This window comes from Oryctolagus cuniculus, chromosome 3 (assembly GCF_051225735.1).
Source record: "Oryctolagus cuniculus isolate XC-2025 breed Fujian yellow rabbit chromosome 3, ASM5122573v1, whole genome shotgun sequence".
Lineage (NCBI taxonomy): Eukaryota > Metazoa > Chordata > Mammalia > Lagomorpha > Leporidae > Oryctolagus > Oryctolagus cuniculus.
In genome coordinates this window covers 107854027-107879881 of record NC_142869.1, presented here as the reverse complement: position 1 = coordinate 107879881, position 25855 = coordinate 107854027, and the positions used below count along the sequence as shown (strand labels likewise).

Here is a 25855-nt window from a genome sequence, read left to right as displayed (position 1 = left end):
TCCACTTAAGTTGTCAAGATTGGATAATACCTGGAGAATTCTACTAGATGTTAAGCAGATTTATTTTTATTGATAGTAAAATTTAGTATATCTTGCTAGATCATTTTCTTTTTAAATTTTTGTTCACATCATTAAATCTTCTTTATCTTCTTCACAGCCGAATAGCAGACTTGATTTCAGATATTAAATAAATGAGGTATCTGGAGTTCCTATTTGCAAAAAATGCAGAGACCTCATTAACTATAGTCATTACTGAATTATAACCTAGGAACTTGAAGGCTTCCTTGATAGGAATTTTACTTAACTGGCATAACTTTTTACCTATTTTTGTGTTGATTTCATAGCCATGTTATGTAAGTTCCATATGTTGAAAAAAAATGGATAATACAGATAGCTATATTATGTAACCAACAGAGGGGAGTCACCCCATGAATTAAACCTGAGAATGTGTAGTTTTAAAATAATATGTTTTGCTGTAGAATATCATGTAATTGTTGTGTCTTTGAAAAATCTTCTTAAAGTTACTTTTATTGGAGATAATGTTTAAGTCATCTTATTCTTTAGAGAGATTTGACCAATAGCATATGAAATACTGGGTAAGAGGTGGTCATATGGAAGCATTATTTTCTGCATTTGTTTGCTACTGGTGTACCAGCTTACATACTGTCTAAATTTTGTTCTGATACAAAGACTAGAACACTAACAACTGAAAGATTGTTGGCTCTTAATTTTAATGTTAATATTTAACTGGTCATTTTTACTGAAATCTTTGTTTTTATTAGTTATGCAGTAATAGCATGTGTTGGTTCATTTTAAAGGCTACACGCTAGCAACTTCAGTAATTATGCATATTTCTGAATGGTTTCTACTGCATAAAAGAGATTACTGTGTTCTCATATAAAGAAATAACTTTTAACTTATGACCATTGCTGAAATATCTTACTTTGGTTACAGATTTGAGAATTTTGAAGCGTGGACTTAGCTACAGAAGAAAATGTAGAAGGTGTAAATATTAAGACTTTGGGAAACTTATCATTTTTATGTTTGTAATAAGCTTATTTTAAATAATAGATTTTATTTTCTTCATGAACACAATAGAAATTTCTTTTCAATGGCAGTAATTCAGTAAAGAACACTTGGAATAATCTCATCCTTGTTGTTTAGTTCAAGCACAAAAAAACAATTTAAACACACTCTTTTGGGGCCAGCACTGTGGCGTAATAAGTTAGGCCTCTGCCTGTGGCACCAGCATCCCATTTGGGTGCCAGATTCCTGTCCCAGTTGCTCCTCTTCCAACCAAGCTCTCTGCTAGTGGCCTCGAAAAGCAGTGGAGGATAGCCCAAGAGCTTGGGCCCCTGCACCCATGTCAAAGACCTGGAAGAAGCTCCTCACTTCATACCGGGCCAGCTCAGCTGTTGTAGCCATTTGGAGAGTGAACCAGCAAATACAAGACTTATCTTCTCTGTTTCTCCTTCTATCTATAACTCTGCCTCTCAAATAATCAAATAAATCTTTATATAAATAAATAAATAAATACACTCTTCTGTGAACTCTAAATTGCTTGCCTAAAGATTTTAACAAGGAGACAATGTATAGAATATGTCCTAAAAGGTATTGAAAATTATATCACCTCAAGATAATTGTCCTCAACTGCTTAGATGAGGAGAGTATCCTATATAAGTTAGTAAGTCTTTGGGATGGGAGTGGTCCTATGTTGTATTGAAAAGAAAAATATTAAAAAACCTTCAAGATAAAATGTTTATTAATGTATATACTCTCCATGCGAGTGTTCCCAATTACTTGATTATGATATGCTATTTCTAAAGATATGGAAGAAATGGACTTTAAGAAAGAATGTAAGAGGTTCTTCTAGGCAAAGGAACCAACATGTTTAAGGAACCTGAGAAAGAAGCTTATGGAATATAAAGATAAGCCAGGATGATAAGACTTGTAAGTTTAGATCAGGAAATGAGATTACAGATCTGGATGAAATGCAACCAGCTTACCACTGCTTTGTCACCTGCATTATAAATGTGCAATTCTATGACCACTGGGAAGCTCATGACATAGTTAAAGGGAGTGGTCTATAATCACATATGTATTCTTAAGTTATTACATATGCTCCCACTTAGATTAGATTAGGAAGAAGCTGTGGAAGAAACAATATGCCTTGGTTAAAATAGATTAACCACAGGGGCCGGGCTTGTGGCACGGTGGGTAAAGCTACCATCTACAATGCTGACATCCAATATGGGTGCCAGTTTGAGTCCCAGCTGTTCCACATCCAACACAGTTCCCTGCTAATGCACCTGGGAAGCAGTGGAAGATGGCCCAAGTCGTTGTGCCCCTGTACCCAGATGAAGCTCCTGGTCCTGGCTTCAACCTGGCCCAACCCTGGCTGTTGTGGCCTTTTGGGGAGTGAACCCGCAGATAGGAGATCCTTCTCTGTGTTTCCTTCTTTCTCTGTAACTCTACCTGTCAGATAAATAAGCACATTTTTTTAAAAGTAGACAAACTAGAAATCTCAACTTCTTGGATCCAGGATTATAGCCATGGAAATATAGAAATATAGAAAGTAGTTAAAATTTGCATTTAGAATTAATTAAGACATAGTAACAAGCCTAAATTCTTTAGTTTCTGGTGTGATATACAAGGTATAAATGGTGCTGCTTACCAAGATAGCCAATAATGCAGGAGAATAAAAAATGAGGACAGAATTGAATGTTGTTAGAATTTATGTTGAACTGAAATCCTGTTTTTGAGCTCTGGGTTTATAATCACCAGTTTGTCATGTGTTTCTTGTGATTTTTTAAAGTACTATTAAAATGTTGATTAAATGTTTATTGAATTATTGAATGGAAGAATTGGGGGGAAAGGTACCTTTTTTTTTTTTTTTTTTTTTTTTTTTTTGGCAATGCTCAAAGAAGATCAAACTCAAGGCCTAAACAGAGGCTACCAACAACTCTGTTAAAATTCAAAAATAAAATAAAAAATAAAAATAATAACAAAGTCATAAGCATAACTAAAGAAATCTGCTTCCCTACTACCTCCCATCTTAGTAAATGAGAAAGTAAAACTAATATGCTCTTATTACCCTCATATTTAAACAAACAAAAAAAAACTCTAATATAGTGATACTTAGCAGATCAGAATGCATTTAAGAATAGCCATGTTTTGATAATGTTGAAGTTGGGGGATGATTCAAGATTTATTACACTGTTTTCTGCATATGTGAAAATTTCTATAATAATGTCTACAGTTATAAAAAGTTACCTGTCATTGTTTTAGAACACTACTATTTTTAAGGCATGTAAATATTTTTGCATTAAGCTTTTGAAAATTCTGAATATATAGTTTTTAGGGAAAAAATTAGCCATATAAATTCAGCTGTTGATATTTGTGATTACTTTACTGTGAAGTTTTACATGTAAGTCTTCATATTTTGTTTCAGGGACAGAATGATGCTGCTAAAATTGGAACAAGAAATTTTAGATTTCATTGGTAATAATGAGTAAGTCCTGAGATTTAACTGGAAAACAAATTGTCATCACCATTCTCCTTGACTTACTAAATAGATTATTCTTCTGCTTGTAGGTCTCCACGTAAAAAATTTCCCCCAATGACATCTTACCACAGAATGCTATTACACAGAGTAGCTGCTTACTTTGGATTAGACCACAATGTTGATCAGAGTGGGAAGTCTGTCATCGTAAACAAAACTAGCAATACAAGAATGTAAGTGTCAAGACATGCAGATATATGTTATATATCTATGTCATAACACTTTATTTTCCTACATTAGCATCCATCTGAGATTTTCCACATTTCAGCAGTTTAAGCGTTTTGATGCCTTATGTGATGGGACCAAAAAATACATTTAGCTTGCACCAACCTAGACTTAAATAAGGCAGATAAATGAGGACTGGAACACATAATTTAAAAAAAAACAAAAAAGCTCAGCATGTATGTGATGTTTGACAATCACTCTCATGAATCTTTTTGCATTAGTGTAATTAGAATTGCTCTGGTAAATTTGTATTTTAAAAAAGCAGAATTTTATTTTTGACACTGTCACATTTAATTATCTTTCATTTTACAATCCTTTCCGAAAGCCTCTTTTTGTTTTCTTCCACTAATAAGATGGTGGAATTAACTATATCATCTGTAATGCTGTGTTCTCTTCCTGAACTATTGTATAATTTACTGAGGCAAAATGTTAAAAGAGAAGGAGACTTTTCATTTTCAAAATAACTATTTTTGTGGTGTTGATGGGATATATTTAAAGTGCTGGTATTTGGGAGCAGAAGGCTCAGTGCCAAAGCACTCAAGTTATAACATGCACACCATACCTCTTCTGCCTATTTGTAAAGCTAATCCTAAAGCAGCTAGTTAAATTTAGCTGAAATGCCTACTCTGGTGTTGATTTGCCTCTCCAACAGATTTTTCTGTGTCAGTTTCACATGGCTTTAGTAGGTCTGTGCTAATGAGCAGCAGTCAACTTCATATGCCATAAATAACTTCTGTTCCTACAACGAAAATAAAATTAAATTAGATACCTTGGAAAATGATATCTTTTTTCATTAGTAAAAATGTTACCTGAAAATGCAATTCTGATTTAGTTTTTATATGACTGTCCCTTAGTGTTTTTAATTATCCTTTACAATTGGTCTTTTCCTGGTTAGTTATACCATGACTGAAATAGGATAGTAACCATTAATATATAAGCTGAACTAAAAATGAAGAGTACTATCATTCATTTAACCAGTATCTTCCAATATCACTCAGAGTTGCTGGATACCCAAACACACATACGTTAGCAGGCATTTTTACTAACATTTTGACTGGTGACTCTCTAAGGTTTTCAATACAGTGTAACCTCAGTTATTTGAATTCTGTGAATTATGTCAGAAAGATTTAGGGTTTCTTTATCATGGCAATCAAAAGTTTAAGCAGAGTTGTTTATGATGTACTCAAAGAAATATGGGTAAATAGCATAATTATAACTAAACATTTCAGATCATTGAAGTTACACTGTATTCTTATTTTATATCTTCTGGGATATGAAGAAGGTTGTAAATCAGAAAACCTTAGAGATCTGCTCCACATTGAATAAAAACAAACTTACTTTTCCTCATAGGGAGATTACCCGCTCCAGCCTTGAACCAGTGGTGTTGTGGATGTCAACAACCCGGTGTCCACTGGGGTGTCTCAATGGAGCGGGAAGTTGGCGATTGCAGGGCACTAAATTCAGGCATCTATAAAAGAAAGAGGTAAGACAGTCTTAAGGTTAGCTGAAGTGCCTGCCAATGCTATTTGGTGTGGGAATCCAGCTGCTCTTAGAAAAGTTGCTAGGCCCTTGCTTAAATCTTACTGTTCCTTTGGAATCAGTCATTTGACTGATAGAAACTCCTTGAATAAGCAAATGGAACTTCGAACATTTAAAAAATTAGATGATATTAGTAAATGAAGCAATCATAAAACAAAATAATATACTACCATTGTCAACTAAAATAGACAATCTCAAAGCCCTGCAGAAAGTAGTATTTCTCTCATCATTTTGATCATGAAGCTGTTTTCACTCTTATTTTCCCCCTTTCTGATCTGTTTTACTCATCTAAGTCTGTTTGATGATAGAGACTTCTTTGCTTGCTTAGATAAATCTCATTTTCTTTTACTTGATTTGACAGGATAAAGCTGAGATACTTTATTAAAAATTAAATGGACTAAAATAAATATTTGGATATGTTATTTGGGCCCTATATATAATAAAATGTATGGTCTCAATTTGCTGAAAATGTCATTGACACAGATTTATTTGAATTTGAAATTTCCTTGTGGTATTTACATATACTATATGGCTACATAATATATACTTGAATTGTACATTTAAAAAACTACTTAGGCTTTTATTTATATTTTCTTTATAGCATACAATTGTGTTTATGTATATGTTTCAAATGAGTCATTCTGATTTTGCAGTAGAATGATACTAAGAAGAGTATTCATAGAATTAATTTGTTGAACTGAGGGTAGAATTTGAGAGGTAAATTTTTTTTTTGAAGATTTATTTATTCATTTGAAAGTCAGAGTTACAGAGAGGCAGAGGCAGAAAGAGAGAGATCTTCCATCTGCTGGTTCGCTCCCCAAATGGCTACAATGGCCAGAGCTGGGTCGATCAGAAGCCAGGATCCAGGACCTTCTTACGAGTTTCCCACATGGGTACAGGGCCCAAGTACTTGGGCCATCCTCTGCTGCTTTCCCATGCACATTAGCAGGGAACTGGATCAGAAGTGGAGCAGCCAGGACTTTAACTGGCACCCATGTGGAATGCCAGCGCGGCACGCAGCAGCTTCACCTGCTATGCCACAGTGCCGGTGCCAGTAAAGTTTTATAGAATAGTAATTGTCCAAGGTCAACAACCTTTTTTTAATGTTTGTCTTCTAGATTTCAGTAGAACTTACAACATTTCCATAGGGGAAAAATTAGTGTTCCATAAAATACACTGCTAAGATTTCATAATCATTACTTTGGGTAACAACACTAAAAAAGATACTATAAAAGTGAAACATCTGTCTCTCCTCTCTCTGTAACTCTTTCAGATAAATAAATCTTAAAAAGTGAAATATACAAGATCTAGCACTTTCTTACTTGTCCCAGAATGTTTTTGTAAATTTAGAGAAGGCTGTATAAACAGAATATGCAGACATTAAATCTGACATACATGGACTATTTATTAACTGTGGCTTAGTTTTACACTTGCCTTTTGACCATACACCATTGCTTAACCCATTTGAACCTCAGTTTTTCCAGTAGTAACAACTAGCTTCTTCTGAGTATTTACTGTTTAAGTATTGTTCATGTGTTAATTCACTTTATCTTCAGAACAACCCTATGAATTTTACATACTCTGTAATTCACATTTTACAAATTTGAAAAATGTGGAATAGAAGGATTAATTGAAACTGGGGCAAGTCCTAAAGCAAGTAAAGTGATATTAAACTGAAGCTGTCTGACTCCAGAGCAAACACTATATTTGATGTGGCTTCTGAACAATAGCATGGGATACCTAGTATATTCTTATGATATTATTGGGAGAACTAAATGAGATAACATGAATACCTATTAATAGCACCAGTAAATGGTAACATTTATTACTTTTTATGACTTCTTATAAAATTTTATGTTTAACTTTACATTAAGTATTATGCATTATCCTTTTTTGTTCCTTTGTTTTTAGACCTGATCAAAAATTTAATGAACATATTAAGGATGATAGAGGTGAAGACTTTCAGAAACGATATATCCTTAAGAGAGATAACTCTAGCTTTGACAAAGATGATAATCAGGTAATCTAAGCAATTATAGCATTTTTATAGGTGTAAAACGTAAACCAGTAATTCATTTTCAGAAGAGTTAGTTGTTCTCTTTTCTTTAGATGAGAATACGTTTGAAAGATGACAGAAGAAGTAAATCTATAGAAGAAAGAGAAGAAGAGTACCAGAGAGCTAGAGACCGAATATTTTCCCAAGATGTATGTATTAGCTTATGTTTAGGTCTTCATGTTAGAATATATTTTCATTTCATTCTGAAGGCTTCATACTCCTTTAATCTATTGATTATATTTCTTTTTAAACCACATTTCTTGCACACTTCAGAAATATGGTGATCTATCTTGCTCATGTTTTTTGTTGTTGTTTTTAAGATTTATTTATTTTTTGAGAGCTGTAGAGAGAGAGAGAAATACGTTTTCCATCTACTGGTTCACTCCCCAAATGGCCACAGGGCCAGGGCTGGGCCAGACTGAAGCCAAGAGCCAGGAACTTCTCCTGGGTTGCCCACTTGGGTGAAGGTGCCCAAGCACTTAGGGTGTACTGCTGCTGTCCCAGGCACATTAGCAGAGAGCTGGAATAGAAGTGGAGCAGCTAGAACTCAAACCACTGCCTGTATGGCATGCTGGCACTGCAGGCAACAGCTTAACCTGCTATGCCACAGCACCGGCCCCAGATCTTATTCATGCTAATGTAATAGTTTGCAAAATTTTACAGTGCAGCAGTTATATAAAATTTAAGAAAACTTGGAATCAAATGGTCTACAGAAGTCACTGGTTTGTGTGTATATTTGTGTATTTTCAGACCTCTAAGATATGAGATTTTTAGAACATTGGTAACTATCTACAGAATCATACACTCTAAAGCCTACTTGCTAGTGGGCTTCACTTCATAAGTAACTTGTTTGTTCTTTTAAAATAAAGGTAATTGACTTTGTAGATTAATATTTGTTTTTCTCTTGATAAGTAATTATATGAGAGAAGTCTTCTAAATGGCCAATTTTCCTATGCATATGTAAGTATGGCAGAAGAGAATTAGTTTGGCTTTACCAACATCCATCAAGCACCTGTCATTTCCAGTACTAGGTATTATTCAAGAATATATGAATATAAAGTGTATTAATCATCATATACAGAAATTTACCCTCTGTTAAAAAACAAAGGTTAAATAACATTAAAATCCAAACCTGCAGTTAAGAATTTATAACATTAATTTAACAAATCTTATCGAGCCCCTAATGCAAGTAAGTGCTATGCTAGACACAGAATCCTGTCTCCGGACATTGTTAAATAATTTATCCCTAGTACAGCTCTATATGGTGGATACTACACTATCATTTTTTTCATTTTACACATGAGGAAACTAATGTTCCAGTAGGCTAGCCAGAGATCACACAGTTAGAAAATAGCAAGGCTCAAATATCAAACCAGATCTGCTGAACTCAGAGCCTACTCTAGATGTATTTCTCTCTTTAGTTTGTAGGAGATATGAAGTTTCTGCCCTTGGTGAGTGGTCAAGTAATGATAGTATGGTATGTGGTTTGCATATATGAGAGAAGCACCAAAACCAGAATTGGGGTGGGAGTGGGAAGAGTTAGCTTCTAAAAGGAGACCCACAGTCATGAAGGGTTCCAAGAAAAGGGCCAATATTTGCTGAGGCCTAAAGTTAAAGGAGAACTTGACACATGTGAAGAATTGAAGGAATTTAGAGTTGCAGGATTAGGTAGCAAAGGAAACAAAAAGTGTCCAGATTGGAGAAATATTCAGCAGCTACTTGTCCAGACCCTGAAGATTTGTTAAAGTGGTTGGACTTGTGGCTTTTGTGGTCAGCAGCAAATGGTTTTCCATATAGGGCTATATACTTTTTTTTTTTTTTTTTTTGACAGGCAGAGTGGACAGTGAGAGAGAGACAGAGAGAAAGGTCTTCCTTTTGCCGTTGGTTCACCCTCCAATGGCCGCCGCGGCCGGTGCGCTGCGGCCAGCGCACCGTGCTGATCCGATGGCAGGAGCCAGTAGCCAGGTGCTTCTCCTGGTCTCCCATGGGGTGCAGGGCCCAAGCACTTGGGCCATCCTCCACTGCACTCCCTGGCCACAGCAGAGAGCTGGCCTGGAAGAGGGGCAACCGGGACAGAATCCGGCGCCCCAACCGGGACTAGAACCCGGTGTGCCGGCGCCGCTAGGCGGAGGATTAGCCTAGTGAGCCGCGGCGCCAGCCAATATAGGGCTATATACTTAATATTTTAGGCTTTTGGAGCCTTATAGTCTTCATTGCAGCTACTTAGCACTGACTTTTTAATATGAGCAATCATGGGCAGTACAGAAGTGAATAGTAATAGCTGTGTTCCCATACAGCTTTATTTGTAGAAACGTGTGACTGGCCGTAATTTGCTGATCACTGTGCTAAAACATTAGAGAAGCATTAGAGAGGGGAGAGGTATGATCAAATTGACATTTTAGAGAAATTACTCTAGATTCTGGCATACAAAAATAGACGAAAAGGACAAAAATTCACAGCTGAAAATCTAGACAACTGTTGTAGTGATACAAACAAAAATGATCACTGCCTGGCCTAATTAACAGCACTGAAAGTGCTTCTGATTTATTGCTATATCCACAAGCCAAAGCACCAGTGATCCAATGTTTGTTAATTCAAAGTGGTGGAATCTGCATATGTCTTATGCAGATTGGTATTTGTCTTGTGTATATGATAATGAAAATGAGTTCACTCACTTGGAAGACACTATTTGAATTTCAAATTAATTTGAACCACTAAATGAATGTCTTCAAGATACGTATTTGTTAAAAAAATAAGCATTGGGACCAGTACTGTGACATAGTGGATAAAGCCATCACCTGTGATGCTGGCATCCTGTATGGGTTGCTCCACTTCTGATCCAGCTCCCTGCTAATGCACCTGGGAAAGCATCAGAACATGGCCCAAGTGCTTTGGCCCCTGTACCCATGTGGGAGACCCAGAAGAAGTTCCTGGCTCTTGTCTTTGGATTGTCCCAGCTCTGGCCATTGCTGCCATTTGGTGAGTGAACCAGCAGATGGAAGATCTCTCTGTCTCTGTCTGTCTGTCTCTCTCTCTGTCTTTCTCTCTAACTCTACCTTTCAAATGAATAAATAAGTCTTAAAGAAAAATAAGCATAGCATCCATAAACCAGAAAACAATTCTATTATATATTTGTGTACCCCATCACCATTTTGAACTGGAAGGAACACTATTCAATCTTATTACACATGATTTTTGTTGTCATTGGCTTTCAGATGGAATTTGACAAAAGCTCAATTTTTTGTATCTCTTCTTTCTTTCTAGTCTCTGTGTTCCCAAGAGAATTATATTATTGACAAAAGGTAAGGGAATTTTTAACATCTGTTTTGATAGCTGCCTGATGCTAATAAAAATTGAAATGTCTTATGGAAGTATTTTATTAAAATACCAACAGAATCCAAGATGAGGACGCTAGTACTACTCAACAGAGGCGCCAGATATTTAGGTATTGGAAGCATGTTTTCAATACAGTATGGAAAATTTAAAGGAATTTTTTTCTTTACTTTCTTTTTCTTCCCTAGTAGCTTCTCAAAGATTTGTTTCTAAATTACAGAGTTAATAAAGATGCTTCAGGGAGATCAACAAATAGCCATCAAAGCAGCACTGACAATGACTTGAAGTATTCAGAACCACGACCTTGGAGCAGCACAGATTCAGACAGCTCCCTCCGAAACTTGAAGCCTGCTGTAACCAAAGCCAGCAGCTTTAGTGGAATCTCGGTCCTGACAAGAGGTGATAGTTCTGGAAGCAGCAAAAGCATAGGCAGGCTCTCAAAAACAGGTATAAGTGCCTATTTAGAACTATGCATTGAAAATTTTAGTTTTCCTAATGTTGTCTTAGCTGTTTTTAGTATGCTGCTAATTACCCTAAAATGTAAAATTATTACCTTCAGTGCACTGAACACCTCAAAAGTACTTCAGGGACAATATGTTTATTGACATTAGGATTCACTCTGTCCTGGAGAGAGATTTACTAACAACTGAAATAAAATTTCTAGTCTTTTATGATATAAACTTTAACTAGGTAGATTCCTTGTAGTTCATGTTTTGTTTGAGTGCCCAGAGGTGACTGAAACTTCTTCATTGCTTATTCCTAGTTGGAAGGCATGGTTTCTCACTGAGGGTTATTCAATGCTGATTGCATTTTCAGCTAATGCTATCAATTGTTGATAGCATTTCTTAAAATCCTTCATTTTCATTCAAAAATGAATAAAATTGCTAATAAGTTTTTGAGGGATTAAAAACCAAAGAAAAATAATATGATGTAACTACAAGGAGGTTTCAAGAAGCTCATGGGAGGGCCTGCGTTGTGGCATAGCATGGGATTAAGCTGCTGCTTGTGGTGCCAATAAGCATCCCATAACAGCATCACTAATCAGATTGCCAGTATTGTCGCAGCTTCTACGCTTTCCATACAGCTTTCTGCTAAATCTGGGATGCTGCAGATGATGGCCCACATGCTTGGACCCCTGCCACCCACATGGGACACCTGGACCTAGCTCTGGCTTCAGCCTGGTCCTGCCCTTGCTGTTCTGGCAATTGGAGGAGCGAACCAGAAGATGGAAGATTTCTCTCTCTCTCTCTCTCTCTCTCTCTCTCTCTCTCTTTTTCTCATCCTCTCTCTCCTCGCACTCTCAACACTTTGCCTTTAAAATAAATAAATTGTTTTTGAAACAAAAAAAAACTTGCTTTTAAAAAAATCTCATGGGGGCCGACGCTGTGGTGCAGCATGTTAAAGCCCTGGCCTGAAGCACCGGCATTCCATATGGGCACCGGTTCTAGTCCCGGCTGCTCCTTTTCTGATCCAGCTCTCTGCTATGGCCTGAGATAGCAGTGGAAGATGGCCCAAGTCCTTGGGCCCCTGCACCTGGGTGGGAGACCTGGAAGAAGCTCCTGGCTCCTGGCTTCGGATGGGTGCAGCTCCAGCCATTGCAGCCATCTGGGGAGTGAACCAGTGGATGGAAGACCTTTCTCCCTGTCTCTACCTCTCTCTGTAACTCTGTCTTTCAAATAAATAAAATGAATCTTTTTTTTTTTTTTTAAAAAAAGCTCATGGGAAATGTAACTAAAAGATATTAGGGATTTCTCATGAACTTTTGGAAGCCCCCTTGCATTATTCACTTGAAATTTTAATTATCTTCTCATTCCCCTAGCTGCATTACTTTTAGAATATATTGGCTCAAAACATTTTCTTTTCTCATTTTCATGAACTGTCTTCAAAACTAAAGAGTTCATGGTTTTTTTGAGGACCCTTGTAGATTTTGATTTTTATCCCAAAATAAGCATGAAAGTTAGAAATGGCTGTTTAGCCCCAGCTTTTTGAGTTATCCTTGACATATGATGTATGCAGATAATATTTGAAAGATAATTGAAGGTAAATAATTTTTAATACCTAATTATAGTCAATACTTTCAGTTGTTAAGCCTTATGAGAAGAGTTGCCTCCTTATTAAGTTACAACATAGATATATGAGTATTCAAAATGTCATAGTGTTTGATAGGATATTGCTAAAGACAGGTAAATCTTGTGAATATAAGAAATCTGCCTGTGTACCATATAATACATTTGTTTGAATAATGGCCAGTTGGTAATCTTAATAGAAAAAATTTATATATTATGAGAGTGTTATTTGGACATGCTGCCAAATTAAAGCATTTGGTGAACATGTTCTGTTTATAACCTATATTATTTTCAGAGATGTGAAGAAGTATTATTAAAGATTATTTCTCCCCCTCAGTCACCTCCTTTGTTCACAGCTTAATCATATACGTTATCCAGACCTTTTTCTTCTTTCTTTGTCTTATTGTGCACCTGTAGCCATAATGCTGAAACTGAATGACATTTTCAGTCTCTGTATAAAAGCCAATGAAATAGATTACAGGTATGAAAGCAATTAAATATCAATTATCAAATTAATTTATTAAGTTCAATCAACAGTAAAGTTTAAGCTGATGACAGTATAAATACTTGGAATTTTTTCATGCTATCTCTCCTTTAATAATATTTAAAAATTTATAGGAAGATGCTATAAATGAGAAGTGAAATTCTGCAATGAAACTTGACAGTGATTTCTCTTAATAGAGAGTTTGTCATTTCTGTTATTTCCTACTCTTAATCTTTCTGTGTTCTTATACATAAGGGGTTTCTTAAATAAGAGGTTTGGGTCATTTGGCCATGCTAAGTTCTTTTTCCTGGGGGAAAATTGTAATCTTTATATTCCTAGGTGTTATTCTAAAAGGTAAAATGTACATAACCTTGTCCTTTTGGGAATGTGGATAATGTGTTTTTTGTGACTGTCTGTGGCTGGTGTTGTTAAAAACTTGCTTAAGTTGCATGCTTGGCTATGACTCTGACAATTTATGTTATCAATTTGCTGTTCTAAACATATTCGTGATGGGGTGGGTATGCAAAATTGAACAGTAAATCAGAAATAGCCAGTGGCTTTCATGTGGTAACTGCATGTTATGCAATATTAATTTTGTTGTTAAATTTTTAAAACCTGTGTTTTAATATAAGGTTTTAAAAAATCCATATTTTTTCATTACTCCTCCCCTAGGTTCTGAGTCTTCTGGTAGTGTAGGGTCATCTACGGGCTCTCTTTCTCACATCCAGCAGCCTCTTCCAGGTACAGCTCTCAGCCAGTCTTCTCATGGCGCACCTGTCGTCTATCCAACTGTCAGCACTCATAGTTCTCTTTCCTTTGATGGTGGCCTAAATGGGCAAGTCGCATCTCCTAGCACTAGCTTCTTTTTGCTTCCCTTGGAAGCGACAGGCATACCACCTGGCAGTATTCTGATCAACCCACAAACAGGTTGGTATCCAAAAAAAAGTACCAGGAGTTATCTGAAAATTAAAAGATATTTATTAAATGTATTGTCTGTATATGTGTTGCCAGCTTTTCATTTTTCATGAACAGTTATGATTTTTTGAGAACTTTAATTTAAAAAAGTAGAAAATGTTATAAACATGATATCTTCTACACCAAATAATAGCCTAACTATAATTAAAGAATAAATCATTTCCTAGAAATGAATTTCATTTCTTAGAAAGCCCTCTTTGAAAGGGCTTTCAATGATACAGTAATTTTATACTGGAGAAAATAGCATGCATTTTATGAAGGGCCAAATAAGCAGCTCTTATCCATCTTGTGATGAAATTGAAAGAAACCTTTAATTAATTGTCCTTCAGAATGTGCACAAATGTCCTAAAATTGTTTTCTACTGAAGGAAGGAAAATGGGTTGTCATTATGAATTAATATTGACAACACATATTCTAACATTTAGTTAATGATATTCATTGAGCATTTCCTTAGTCCCATGTACTGTATTAGGTATTTTAAATACATTAGGTATTTAAATATTTTAAATGTTGCATAGTCATTGGGCAAGTAATGAGGATAATCTTGGAGCTCTTGGTAACTTTACTGTAAAACTCACAGACCTAGCTGATGATGTCACATTACTAGCAGTAACTGAACAAGGCAGATATGGGGGAGTGTCAGATCTCTTAGTATCTCCAGACTTTTTTTTTTTTTTTTTTTTTTTTTTGGCTTAGAACTCATTACTTTCAGATTTTATTCAGGTCTCCCTCTTTTTTTTATTTATTTATTTATTTATTTTTTGACAGGCAGAGTGGATAGTGAGAGAGACAGAGAGAAAGGTCTTCCTTTTGCCGTTGGTTCACCCTCCAATGGCCACCACGGCTGGCGCGCTGCGGCCGGCGCACCGCGCTGATCCGAAGCCAGGAGCCAGGTGGTTCTCCTGGTTTCCCATGGGGTGCAGGGCCCAAGCACTTGGGCCATCCTCCACTGCACTCCCTGGCCACAGCAGAGGGCTGGCCTGGAAGAGGGGCAACCGGGAAAGAATCCGGCGCCCCGACCGGGACTAGAACCCGGTGTGCTGGCGCCGCTAGGCGGAGGATTAGCCTAGTGAGCCGCGGCGCCGGCCTCAGATCTCTCTTTAAGGTAAAATATTTCAAGTGTTTATTTCCATTACAAGAATTATATTATTATAAATGATTTTTCAGAAATTAGTTCAGTTTTTGCTTAATAGCTTTTCTTGTCTTGTGGCATTATGTTACTAAACAATAATTTTCTGAATAAGGCTATTTGGATTTAATATTTTACTATTTCCTATTATTTTTTACTCAGAACATATTATTGGTTTTGGGAACATGAAAGATTCATTTGCGGTCTTAATTTTAAATGAGTTTTTTAGAACAATGTTACTATACATACAGTTTTTTTCATAAAATCTTTGATAAAATTATTGTTGAACCTGCTTTCACCGAAATCTTCTGTATTTTTCCCAAATTATTTAACAATCAATACAAGTTGTTTTTTGTTATTTATAACCATTACATAAACCAGTATGCTGATGAAAATAATTTTACTTGGAAGGACTATCTGCTTGATAAGTATAGACTAGTGTAGTAGTCCTCCCCAAATAATATTTTGTTGATCATAAATGTTCCCCCCAAAATGGAGAAGAGTTTACCATGGTAGAAAGAATGTTTTTAAAGATCATTTAAGAAAGTGCTTGTCAGTCAAATTTCTCTTTCTCTGCATTCTCCTCACTTTAAATGAGTTCATAAGGTAGTCTTCTCTTTTCCTTTTAATATTCCACTGTATAGTGAAAAAAAATACTTTTCTTTGATTCTTTACCTTCAACAAAAGAATTCTATATCTGGAATGTTAACTGTAAAATCATAGGGGATTTATTTTTCTTTTGACCTTTACTTGTTTGTTGTTTTTCTATAAAATAATATGTTTCTTCTTAAAATAACTTTATAATACATGTAAGAAGGAGTAGTATTTCTTTTACTCAGGCACTTAAAATACCCATCTTTCCCTCCTAATAATTATTAAGCAATAAGAACAAAGCCTCCGAAGAAATAATAAAATTCTCTCTAGTTTTATATCTTATCATTGAATAAAACTTACTGGAAATAGAAAAGAAACTGCTAAAAATTATTTAGAATTTAAAAGAAATTACTTACAACTTACAGCAAATTAGTAATTATAAAATGACATTTTGTCATTTGAAGTTTTAGTTGTCAATTATTTTAATTTTCAGCCAGCTTTAATTCTATAAGTGAAGCATATATTTATTAAAAAAACACTATATCCAATAAATTAGATATTTCTTATTAGACTGAAATATATTATAGCTCTATAGGACCATAATCCTGTAACTGAATCCCTTGAACAAAATGTGTTTCAGAGTTATTCATAAAATAGTATATATTATAAAGTAACTTTATAATGTAAATAGTGTAAGTAAGTATATAAGTAAGTAGGGTGTGGGACAATATATCTTTGTAAAATGCTCTAATAGCACATTTGAATATTCTAAAGATTGGGGGTTTTGAAGCTGTAGTTAAGGCATTTATGGAAATATTGTAAATTGTTAGTAGAATGGCTTATTATAAATCTCAATTATAAATGAATGCTTTTCCTCCTTTTAAAATTTTTCAGGTCAGCCCTTCATAAACCCGGATGGGAGTCCAGTTGTGTATAATCCTCCTATGACCCAACAACCAGTTAGAACACAAGTGCCTGGACCTCCACAGCAACCTCTGCCACCCCCACCACCTCAACAACCAGCAGCTAATCACATCTTCTCACAGGTGCAACTCTTCACAATTAGATAATGCTCAGTTCACCTGCCTTTGCATATTTGGGAGTAAATTTACTAATTGAGATTTCCCAAGTAGTATCTCTTACATCTTTAATCTGCCACCAGTGATGTCTCACTCATTACTCATAGGAAGAGAAGGGCTTTTCAACCAGTAATCACTTATTATTAGAAAGAAAGGAATGTTTTTCTTTTATGAGTCTATCTGGTGGGTATTTTATCCCTACTTTATAACAGTAAGAAAAGGGCAAGAGGAAGAATAAAACAAAACTAAGATTTGTTCATTTGTGCAATGAGCAAAGGGAGTTAAGTTTCAACAAATGAGGCAATTAAAAGAAACTTGTTGTCTGTCAGTCCAGCAATTCCAAATACCCTGAGAGATACAAAGAAATTCTGAGAATTAGAATTCCCAAAAGTACTTATAATAATATCTTGAATTTATATAAATGTTAGAACTTACACATACATTTTCACATTCAATTTTTCATCCCTAAAAATGTATTATCCATCTTTGGAGAAATTGTTTATATGAGTATAAATTCTTTTACTTTCATTCCAACTCATAAATGTTGTGTAGCATATCAAAGATATTTGATCCACAGATATATCTGTTCTTCTGTGCAAAACTATCTAAATAGTCCACTGGTGAGAAAATGGGAGGGTAATTTCTTATGAAAGAAATATGGTTTGGCCAGCACCGCAGCTCACTAGGCTAATCCTCCGCCTAGCGGCACCGGCACACCAGGTTCTAGTCTTGGTCGGGATGCAGGATTCTGTCCCGGTTGCCCCTCTTCCAGGCCAGCTCTCTGCTGTGGCCCGGGAGTGCAGTGGAGGAAGGCCCAAGTGCTTGGACCCTGCACCCCATGGGAGACCAGGATAAGCACCTGGCTCCTGGCTTTGGATCAGCACGGTGCGCCGGCCGCAGCGCACCGGCCACGGCGGCCATTGGAGGGTGAACCAACGGCAAAGGAAGACCTTTCTCTCTGTCTCTCTCTCTCACTGTCCACTCTGCCTGTTAAAAAAAAAAAAAAAAAAAAGAAAGAAATATGGTTTAAAAAAACTAGAATCTGGAAAAACTTTGTTTTGCTCACAAGTATAATTTGTTTTTGTTTTTTTTTCCCAATATTTACTTATTTACTTGAAAGGCAAAGTTATAGAGAGAGGAAGAGACAGAGACAGAGTGAGATCGTTCATCCTCTAGTTTACTCCCCAAAGGCCATAGTGACCAGGGCTGGGCCTGGCCAAAGCCAGGAGCCAGAAACTTTATCCAGGTGTCCCACATTTGGTGCAGGAGCCCAAGGACTTGGGCCATTTTCTGCTGCTTTCCCAGACACATTAGCAGGGAACTGAATAAGAAATGGATTAGCTGGCACATATATGAGATGCCCATATTGCGGGCTGCTGCTTAACCTGCTATTCCACAGTGTTGATCCTTACCATTTGTATTTCAAGGATAAAGAATATACATATAAGCAGTTTAATTATATTATCAAATAGTATGAAAATAGTTGTACCTCTGTCAGTGAAGACTGCTAATACTGGGCAAGGCAATTTTATTAAAACAAAATTACTTAGAAGTTGCTGATATACTTCTAAGACCATACAAATGAATTCATGTATGTGTAGGTTATACTGTTTCTAAAGACTCACAAATTACCTTCCCAACACTTTTTAGTTACATTCATTCAAACATGAAACTTCCTTGGCTTTGTCTTTCTTGGCTTCAAGCACCTTGGTCCCAAAGAGTTTTCTCTTTGTCATGCTATTGTGTGGCTGACTTTGTATCTCACCATGAACCTTCTAAGATTTTTTTTCATTTGGATTTAATTCAGTGTAAATAATCTTAGTCTGACAGATTCAAAAAATTCTAAGAATGAATGTACTTCTTGGCAATAACTGTCTGGATTCATTATCAGAGGCAGTCCTAAATGAAGTATATGTATAAGCAGCCTAATTTATAAGCAGATACCTTTTTGAGATTTTTGGAAGTATTGTAGTATGTATCCAACTCATTGGGTGAGTTTCCTGGCATTGCCTCAGGTGTATCAGGCAATATGTCATCAGATACAGAAATAGATACTAAAGAGCAAATGATACTGTCTTGCCCACTCATTCATTCATGAAGTTTCAAATAACCAAACATAAGAAAACTATGATCGCCAAAACCTTCAGGTGGACTGCATTTCTTGAATATACTGTGTAAAAAAAAAAAAATCAATCACTTTAGGTGACTATTGTTTTGCAACCAGTTGTATTTTAGGTAGGAAAAGGAAGTGCTAAGACTTTAACTTCCATTAGTGGTGTCAGAATTTTACTTTGATCAGTCTTCTAACCCACAGTTACTGCCGTCTGACACTCTGGGAGACCTTGGTGCTCATAGTCCTTCTATTATACACCAACAGATCAAAGCTTTTGCTTCATCTGACACTTAAATAGAATGTCAAGTTGTCTAGAAGACAGTTACATTTTAATTATTATCTAACTATCTAAAATAGCCTGTATTTGGAAGTTTTAAAGAGACTTCAGCTCCTTTTGTGTAATACACACTGTTATCTCAGGAAAGCTTGCTTATTTCTAGTCAAGTGATTTGTGAGGAACCAGAGGCTACCTTATAGATCTTTGCAGCTGTTACCGTTTTTTAGTGCTTTCACTTTTTTTTCTATATGCTAAGTTAATCTTAGCATTTCATTTTTTAGAAACCATCTTGTTAATATTGTGTTAATAATGCATCTTAGTTGTCATACATCTTAGTTGTCATAAAGATTTCTCTTTAGATTATTCCCTGAGCAATCTTATTCCATTAGTTTATCTTGCCTTTTTTTTTTTTTTTTTTTTTTTTTTTTTTTTGACAGGCAGAGTGGACAGTGAGAGAGAGAGACACAGAGAAAGGTCTTCCTTTGCCGTTGGTTCAGCCAGCGCACCGCGCTGATCCGAAGCCAGGAGCCAGGTACTTATCCTGGTCTCCCATGGGGTGCAGGGCCCAAGCACTTGGGCCATCCTCCACTGTACTCCCTGGCCACAACAGAGAGCTGGCCTGGAAGAGGGGCAACCGGGACAGAATCCGGTGCCCCGACCGGGACTAGAACCCGGTGTGCCGGTGCCGCAAGGTGGAGGATTAGCCTAGTGAGCCGTGGCGCCGGCTTAGTTTATCTTGCATTTTTAAACTATTGTCTTCAGAGATGTTTTCCAGGGGAGATTCATGAATATATAGTTTAACAAAAAATTTTCATCAAATAAGGAAAACTCCATTTCTCTGATTGCTTCTATAAAGTTCATTACAGCAGTCTTTAGACCAATATGTATATTTCCTCTTTATAATAAACTTATAAAATTGGGAAGTTAAATCACATGACAGTGTTAGCTCATAGATGGCTAACTGTATTCCCAATATTTTAAAATGATTTTAAAATATCTGTTTGTTTGTTTGGTTGGTTGAGAGACAGAGCTCCCATATGGTAGTTCACTCCTCAAATGCCTGTGATAGCTGGGGCTAGACCAGACTGAAACTGTGAGCTCTTAATAAAATGCAGATTTCCCATGTGGGTCCAGCTGTTTGAGTCACTGCCACTACATTAGCAGTAAATGAGTTAAGAGCAGAGCCAGGACTCTAACCCAGGTGCTCTGACTGGGGTTGTGGGTATCTTTTTTGTAAGATTTTGAAAAAGTTAAAGAGAGAGAAGGAGAGACAGAAAGACCTTCCATCTACTGGTTTGCTCCCAAAACATATGTAATGGGCAGGGCTGGGCCAGGCTGAAGCCAGGAGCCAGAAGCTTCATCTAGGTCCCCAACATGAGTACTGGGGCCCAAGTACTTGGGCCATCCTCCGCTGCTTTCCCAGGCACATTAGCAGGGAGCTGAATGAGAAGTGGAATAGCCAGGACATTAACTGGTGCCGATATGGAATGCTACCAATGTCACAGGTATGCTACCAGTGCCACAGGTATTCTGTGCCACAACACCAGCCCCAGGATATGTGTGTCTTAATCAGGATCTTAACTGCCAGGAAAGCTCCCATCCAAAAATGTTCTCATTCTTAAAAACACTTCTTTTGGGGGGCCAGTGCTGTCGCGTAGCAGGTAAAGCTGCCACCTGTAGTGCTGGCATCCCATATGAGCGCCTGTTTGAGTTCTGGCTGCTCCACTTCCCATCCAGTTCTCTGCTATGGCCTGGGAAAGCAATGGAAGATGGCCTAAGCACGTGAGCCCCTACGTCCATGAGGAAGACCCAGAAGAAATTCCTGGCTTCGTCTGGCACAGCTCCAGCTGTTGCAGCCATCTGGGGTGTGAACCAGTGGATGGAAGACCTCTCTCTCTCTGTCTCTCTCTGTGTAACTCTGACTTTCAGGTAAACAAATAAATCTTTAAAAAAAAAAAAAAAAACTTTTTTCTGTACATCGAGTAAATGTAAAAGTTCTTTTTTCTTTTTTTTTTTCTTTTCTTTCTTTCTTTCTTTCTTTCTTTTTTTTTTTTTTTTTTTTTTTTTTTTTTTCCACAGGCAGAGTGGACAGTGAGAGAGAGAGACAGAGAGAAAGGTCTTCCTTTTGCTGTTGGTTCACCCTCCAATGGCCGCCGCGGCCGGTGTGCTGCAGCTGGCGCACCACGCTGATCCAATGACAGGAGCCAGGTGCTTCTCCTGGTCTCCCATGCAGGTACAGGGCCCAAGTACTCGGGCCATCCTCCACTGCACTCCCGGGCCACAGCAGAGAGCTGGCCTGGAAGAGGGGCAACCGGGACAGAATCCGGCGCCCCAACCGGGACTAGAACCCGGTATGCCGGCGCCGCAAGGCGGAGGGTTAGCCTAGTGAGCTGCGGCTTCGGCCCATTTTTTCTCTTTTTGATCTTCAAACAGGAATATTTCATTAGTGCCTAACAATTTCATGTGACTGGTTTCTCTGCTCCTAACACATACTCCAGTAATAAAAATGTATTTAGTTACAAGAAAAGTGTTCTCTTCCATATATAAAAAAGATGTGTTTATGTGATTACATTTGTCTGGGTATATGTGTGTGTTGGACCTTAGGCTATTACTCATGAATACCCACAGTTAGATTTTTTTTTAATAAAATTACTAAATTTTATTAACTTTGGTTCTAAAATAGCATTTAATCTTGCCTTATGAAAAATGGTTATAAGTATATTGTGTTAGTTATTACCGTGTGATGAAAAGAAAGTATGAAGTTTTTCATGGTAAATACCTAAATAGGTCCACTCCTTCCTAGGAAATAAGGAAAAACAGTTTTGCTTTGCTGACAATCCAGACATCTTGGTTAGATAAGATTCTGAATGTCTAAAAGTTACCTGTTTCAGTTAAACTGTGTTAAAGAAGTGTTTTTATCACAAATTATTCTAATTGTAGCGTAGGTTTGTCCTTAGGTTTGTTCTCAAAGATTTTGTTATTTAGAGTTTCTTCATTTAGTATTATTGTTTCCCTATATTGTATTTCGAATGACTTTGTAAATGTAGTAAAAGACACTGCCAGATAGTATAAATTTCTGTTCTATGCAGTTCTTCTAACATTTTATTCTGACATTAACACTGTTTGCCAACCTGTTATTCTTTAGCCTGTTCATCTTCTGCAGTCCTCTTCACAGCCTATTCAGTGCTCTACAGCCCCTTACCCATCCCCGCTCCTGCCAGTCTCACCCACCCAGCAGTATTCCTTGGTACTATATCTCTATTCACCTCCTGCATTGTTTCTGTGGGTAGATGTGTGATAGATGCTTAAGAATGTGATCAATATAATGTGATCTTTTGAAAAAAAAAATTTTTTTTTTGACAGGCAGAGTGGACAGTGAGAGAGAGAGACAGAGAGAAAGGTCTTCCTTTGCCGTTGGTTCACCCTCCAATGGCCGCCACGGCCGGTGCGCTGCAGCTGGCGCACCACGCTGATCCGATGGCAGGAGCCAGGTACTTCTCCTGGTCTCCCATGGGGTGCAGGGCCCAAGCACTTGGGCCTTCCTCCACTGCACTCCTTGGCCACAGCAGAGAGCTGGCCTGGAAGAGGGGCAACCGGAACAGAACCCGGCGCCCCGACTGGGACTAGAACCCGGTGTGCTGGTGCCACAAGGCGGAGGATTAGTCTAGTGAGCCGTGGCGCCGGCCTCAAAATTTTTTAAAGACAAGGATTCATCTGTACCAAAAATACTGTTCTGATCCATATTATATATGTTTATTCACTTCAATAAAATAATGGTTACATTGGTTTCTTGCTGTTTAAACCATAATCTTTTCCTGTTTTTTCATTATGAAATAATTTTCGGTTTAACCATTCCAGTACTTAAGAAATTTTAGGTACTTTTCTTATTGAGGTCAGTGCAGGACCTTTGCAGTCCAAGGATGGCAGCTTTCATCTGGTTTAGGCTTTCTGTTCTCTCCCCAGTACTGCAGGTCTAGTTGACTCAGTTACAGTTATTAGGGTGAATTGTATCATGCAATTATAGAGGACTTGCTCCGATGTGTATTTCCAAAGAAGATCTCTAGGTACTTAACCTCCTTTAATTCAAAGTATATTCCAAGTTACACGTCTCAGTAAGATCCCAGATTTTTACTGCCAAGTGTTTGCTCTGTGACTCTGTATAGTTACTATGCATGTGAAACAATATAAATGCCTTCTGTGTAGTGCCTTACATGAAGTAGGAGTTTAATAAATATTCATTTCCTTTAAATGAATTTCCTTACCAACCCATATATTTTTCCCAGTAGTACTGTTATTTTTCAGACTATATGGTCATCACATTTTGGAATTGCTTTCCAAGTCAGAGTACAAGCTATATCTGCAGATAATTATCAATATTTTTAGAAACAAAAAATCCTCAAAATTGTTTTGGAAAATGGAACTTTCATCAGAAAAAGTAAATGACTTTTTTCCAAGGCAACACTGACATTACTATATAGTTATAGTATCTTTTAACATATTTTGCCATATTGCTTTGTATTTGTAAATAGTTTTCTGTTTTTGTTTTTGTTTTTTTTTATTTTTAAAGATTTATTTATTCAAAAGTCAGAGTTACACAGAGAGAGAAGGAATGGCAGAGAGAGAAGGTCTTCCATCTACCAGTTCACTCCCCAGTTGGCCACAACTGTAGGAGCTGAGCCATTCTGAAGCCAGGAGTTTCTTCCAGGTCTCCCACATGGGTGCAAGAGTCCAAGAACTTGGGCCATCCTCCACTGCCCTCCCAGGCCATAGCAGAGAGCTGGATGGGAAGTGGAGAAGGGGATTTGGGCACCACAGGCGGCAGCCTTACCCACAGGTGTCGGCCTTACCCACCACACCACAGCACCAGCCCCTGTCTTTTCTATTAAACCCATTTGTTAAATTAGGCTAATAGTACTAGAGTATATAAGAATGACCACTTGGAAAGAATAAAACAGTGTTTTAAACCATTAAATTGGGTTTCACCTTCCAATCTATTATGTATGTATGTATGTATATATTTATTTTAGCCTTAATTTACTTAGGAAAAACAAACAGACTGTAGAAACTGCAGAAATATCCATTTTGATTCAAGGACTCAAATTGCCACATTTTTGTATGTCATTTTTTTCAAAGTTGACTTCCTAACATAATGTGCCGTGTATATTGTTGCCAGTCTGTGGTTGCCTGAGACCTGGGGAGTTCAGTTAAACCCATGCTGTCATTGTTAGCGATATTTTCTAGACTAGCAAGAGCTATGGAGTCAAAGAAATATTTGTCAGATGGCACATAAATCATTACCCTTATCTGTCAGGGCACCTTTGGTTGCTCACAAAGTAGCAAACACAGATGGAAACTGTTGTTTGCATTACATTTGTCTAACATCTGATTTAAGTAACGGACTGAAGAATACTGCCTAAGAATTAAATTTTTGTCCAGATTATTTCTGAGGGATTACAGAATGGACTGGATGGTTGAATTTTGTATATTTAATTTCTGCAAGTAATTTTGGTTATTAGAGACACAGATTCATAGAAGCTGAATGCAGCCTTGTAAGAAGAGGGAAGATACATTAAAGAGTAATTAATACCGTGTTCGTTATCTATCCTTTGAAGTCCTTTCAGAAAATGTTAATTGTGAAATGTAAAGATGTCCAGTTTCCCTTCCATATCCTAATGTGCCTTTCATCTTCCTTTAAATAAATATATTTTCATTTTAATGTGAAATATTGTGTCCTACTCTGCATGTAATACATTTTCCATTAGATACATTTTATAAATAATTTGTAATGACAGCATTGTAATATTTCTGCCCTCCTGCCTTAAGAGTTCTCAATTTTCTTCAAATTCCTCTTCTGTTTTATCATTTCTGTTGTAGATATATGTGATTTCCATAATATATACTACTGGAACTTACTTAAAAATATATGAAACAGTTTTATTTGATAAATTTGAATGATGTATGGGCAGCTTACTGTTTCTTTTCTTTGTTTTGTTTTTCCTCTTTCATTTTTCTCTGAACAGGATAGCCTTGGGTCTCAGTTCAGCCACATGAGTCTTGCCCGCCAGCCATCTGCCGATGGTACGGACCCTCATGCCACCATGTTCCAGTCCACTGTTGTTCTTCAGTCCCCACAGCAGTCTGGTTACATCATGACAGCAGCCCCTCTGCCACATCCTCCACCACCACCACCACCCCCGCCTCCTCCTCCCCCACTACCACCTGGGCAGCCAGTCCCTACTGCTGGCTATTCTCCCACTGGACATCCAGTCAGCCAGCCTGTGCTCCAGCAGCAGGGTTATATTCAGCAGCCCTCACCACAGGTACATTGCTTTTTTATCTTTCCTCTTCATGAAAGCCTCTCATTTAAGATCAGTCGTAACTTGAAAGAGCTTGTTTTTAAATTCTGGTGGAGTTAGTGAGAGT

General features: G+C 37.1%; 1 protein-coding gene across 21 annotated transcripts in view; it reads left to right on the top strand.

Moving 5' to 3' along the window:
- The window catches only part of R3HDM1 (R3H domain containing 1), a 127304-nt gene that overhangs the window by 21531 nt on the left and 79918 nt on the right, over positions 1-25855 (top strand). For 4 of the 21 annotated variants that reach the window (XM_089329258.1, XM_089329257.1, XM_089329265.1 and 1 more), the window contains 11 exons: positions 3452-3511; positions 3595-3735; positions 7238-7346; positions 7436-7531; positions 10647-10684; positions 10777-10827; positions 10936-11162; positions 13938-14192; positions 16858-17009; positions 21170-21361; positions 25453-25752. In XM_089329258.1, coding sequence (XP_089185384.1) covers positions 3452-3511; positions 3595-3735; positions 7238-7346; positions 7436-7531; positions 10647-10684; positions 10777-10827; positions 10936-11162; positions 13938-14192; positions 16858-17009; positions 21170-21361; positions 25453-25752 — 1621 coding nt within the window. Of the gene's footprint in view, positions 1-3451; positions 3512-3594; positions 3736-5137; positions 5271-7237; positions 7347-7435; positions 7532-10646; positions 10685-10776; positions 10828-10935; positions 11163-13937; positions 14193-16857; positions 17010-21169; positions 21362-22577; positions 22680-25452; positions 25753-25855 lie in introns of all 21 variants that reach the window. The other 17 variants (XM_051849604.3, XM_017342810.4, XM_089329267.1 and 14 more) reach the window with 11 other exon arrangements.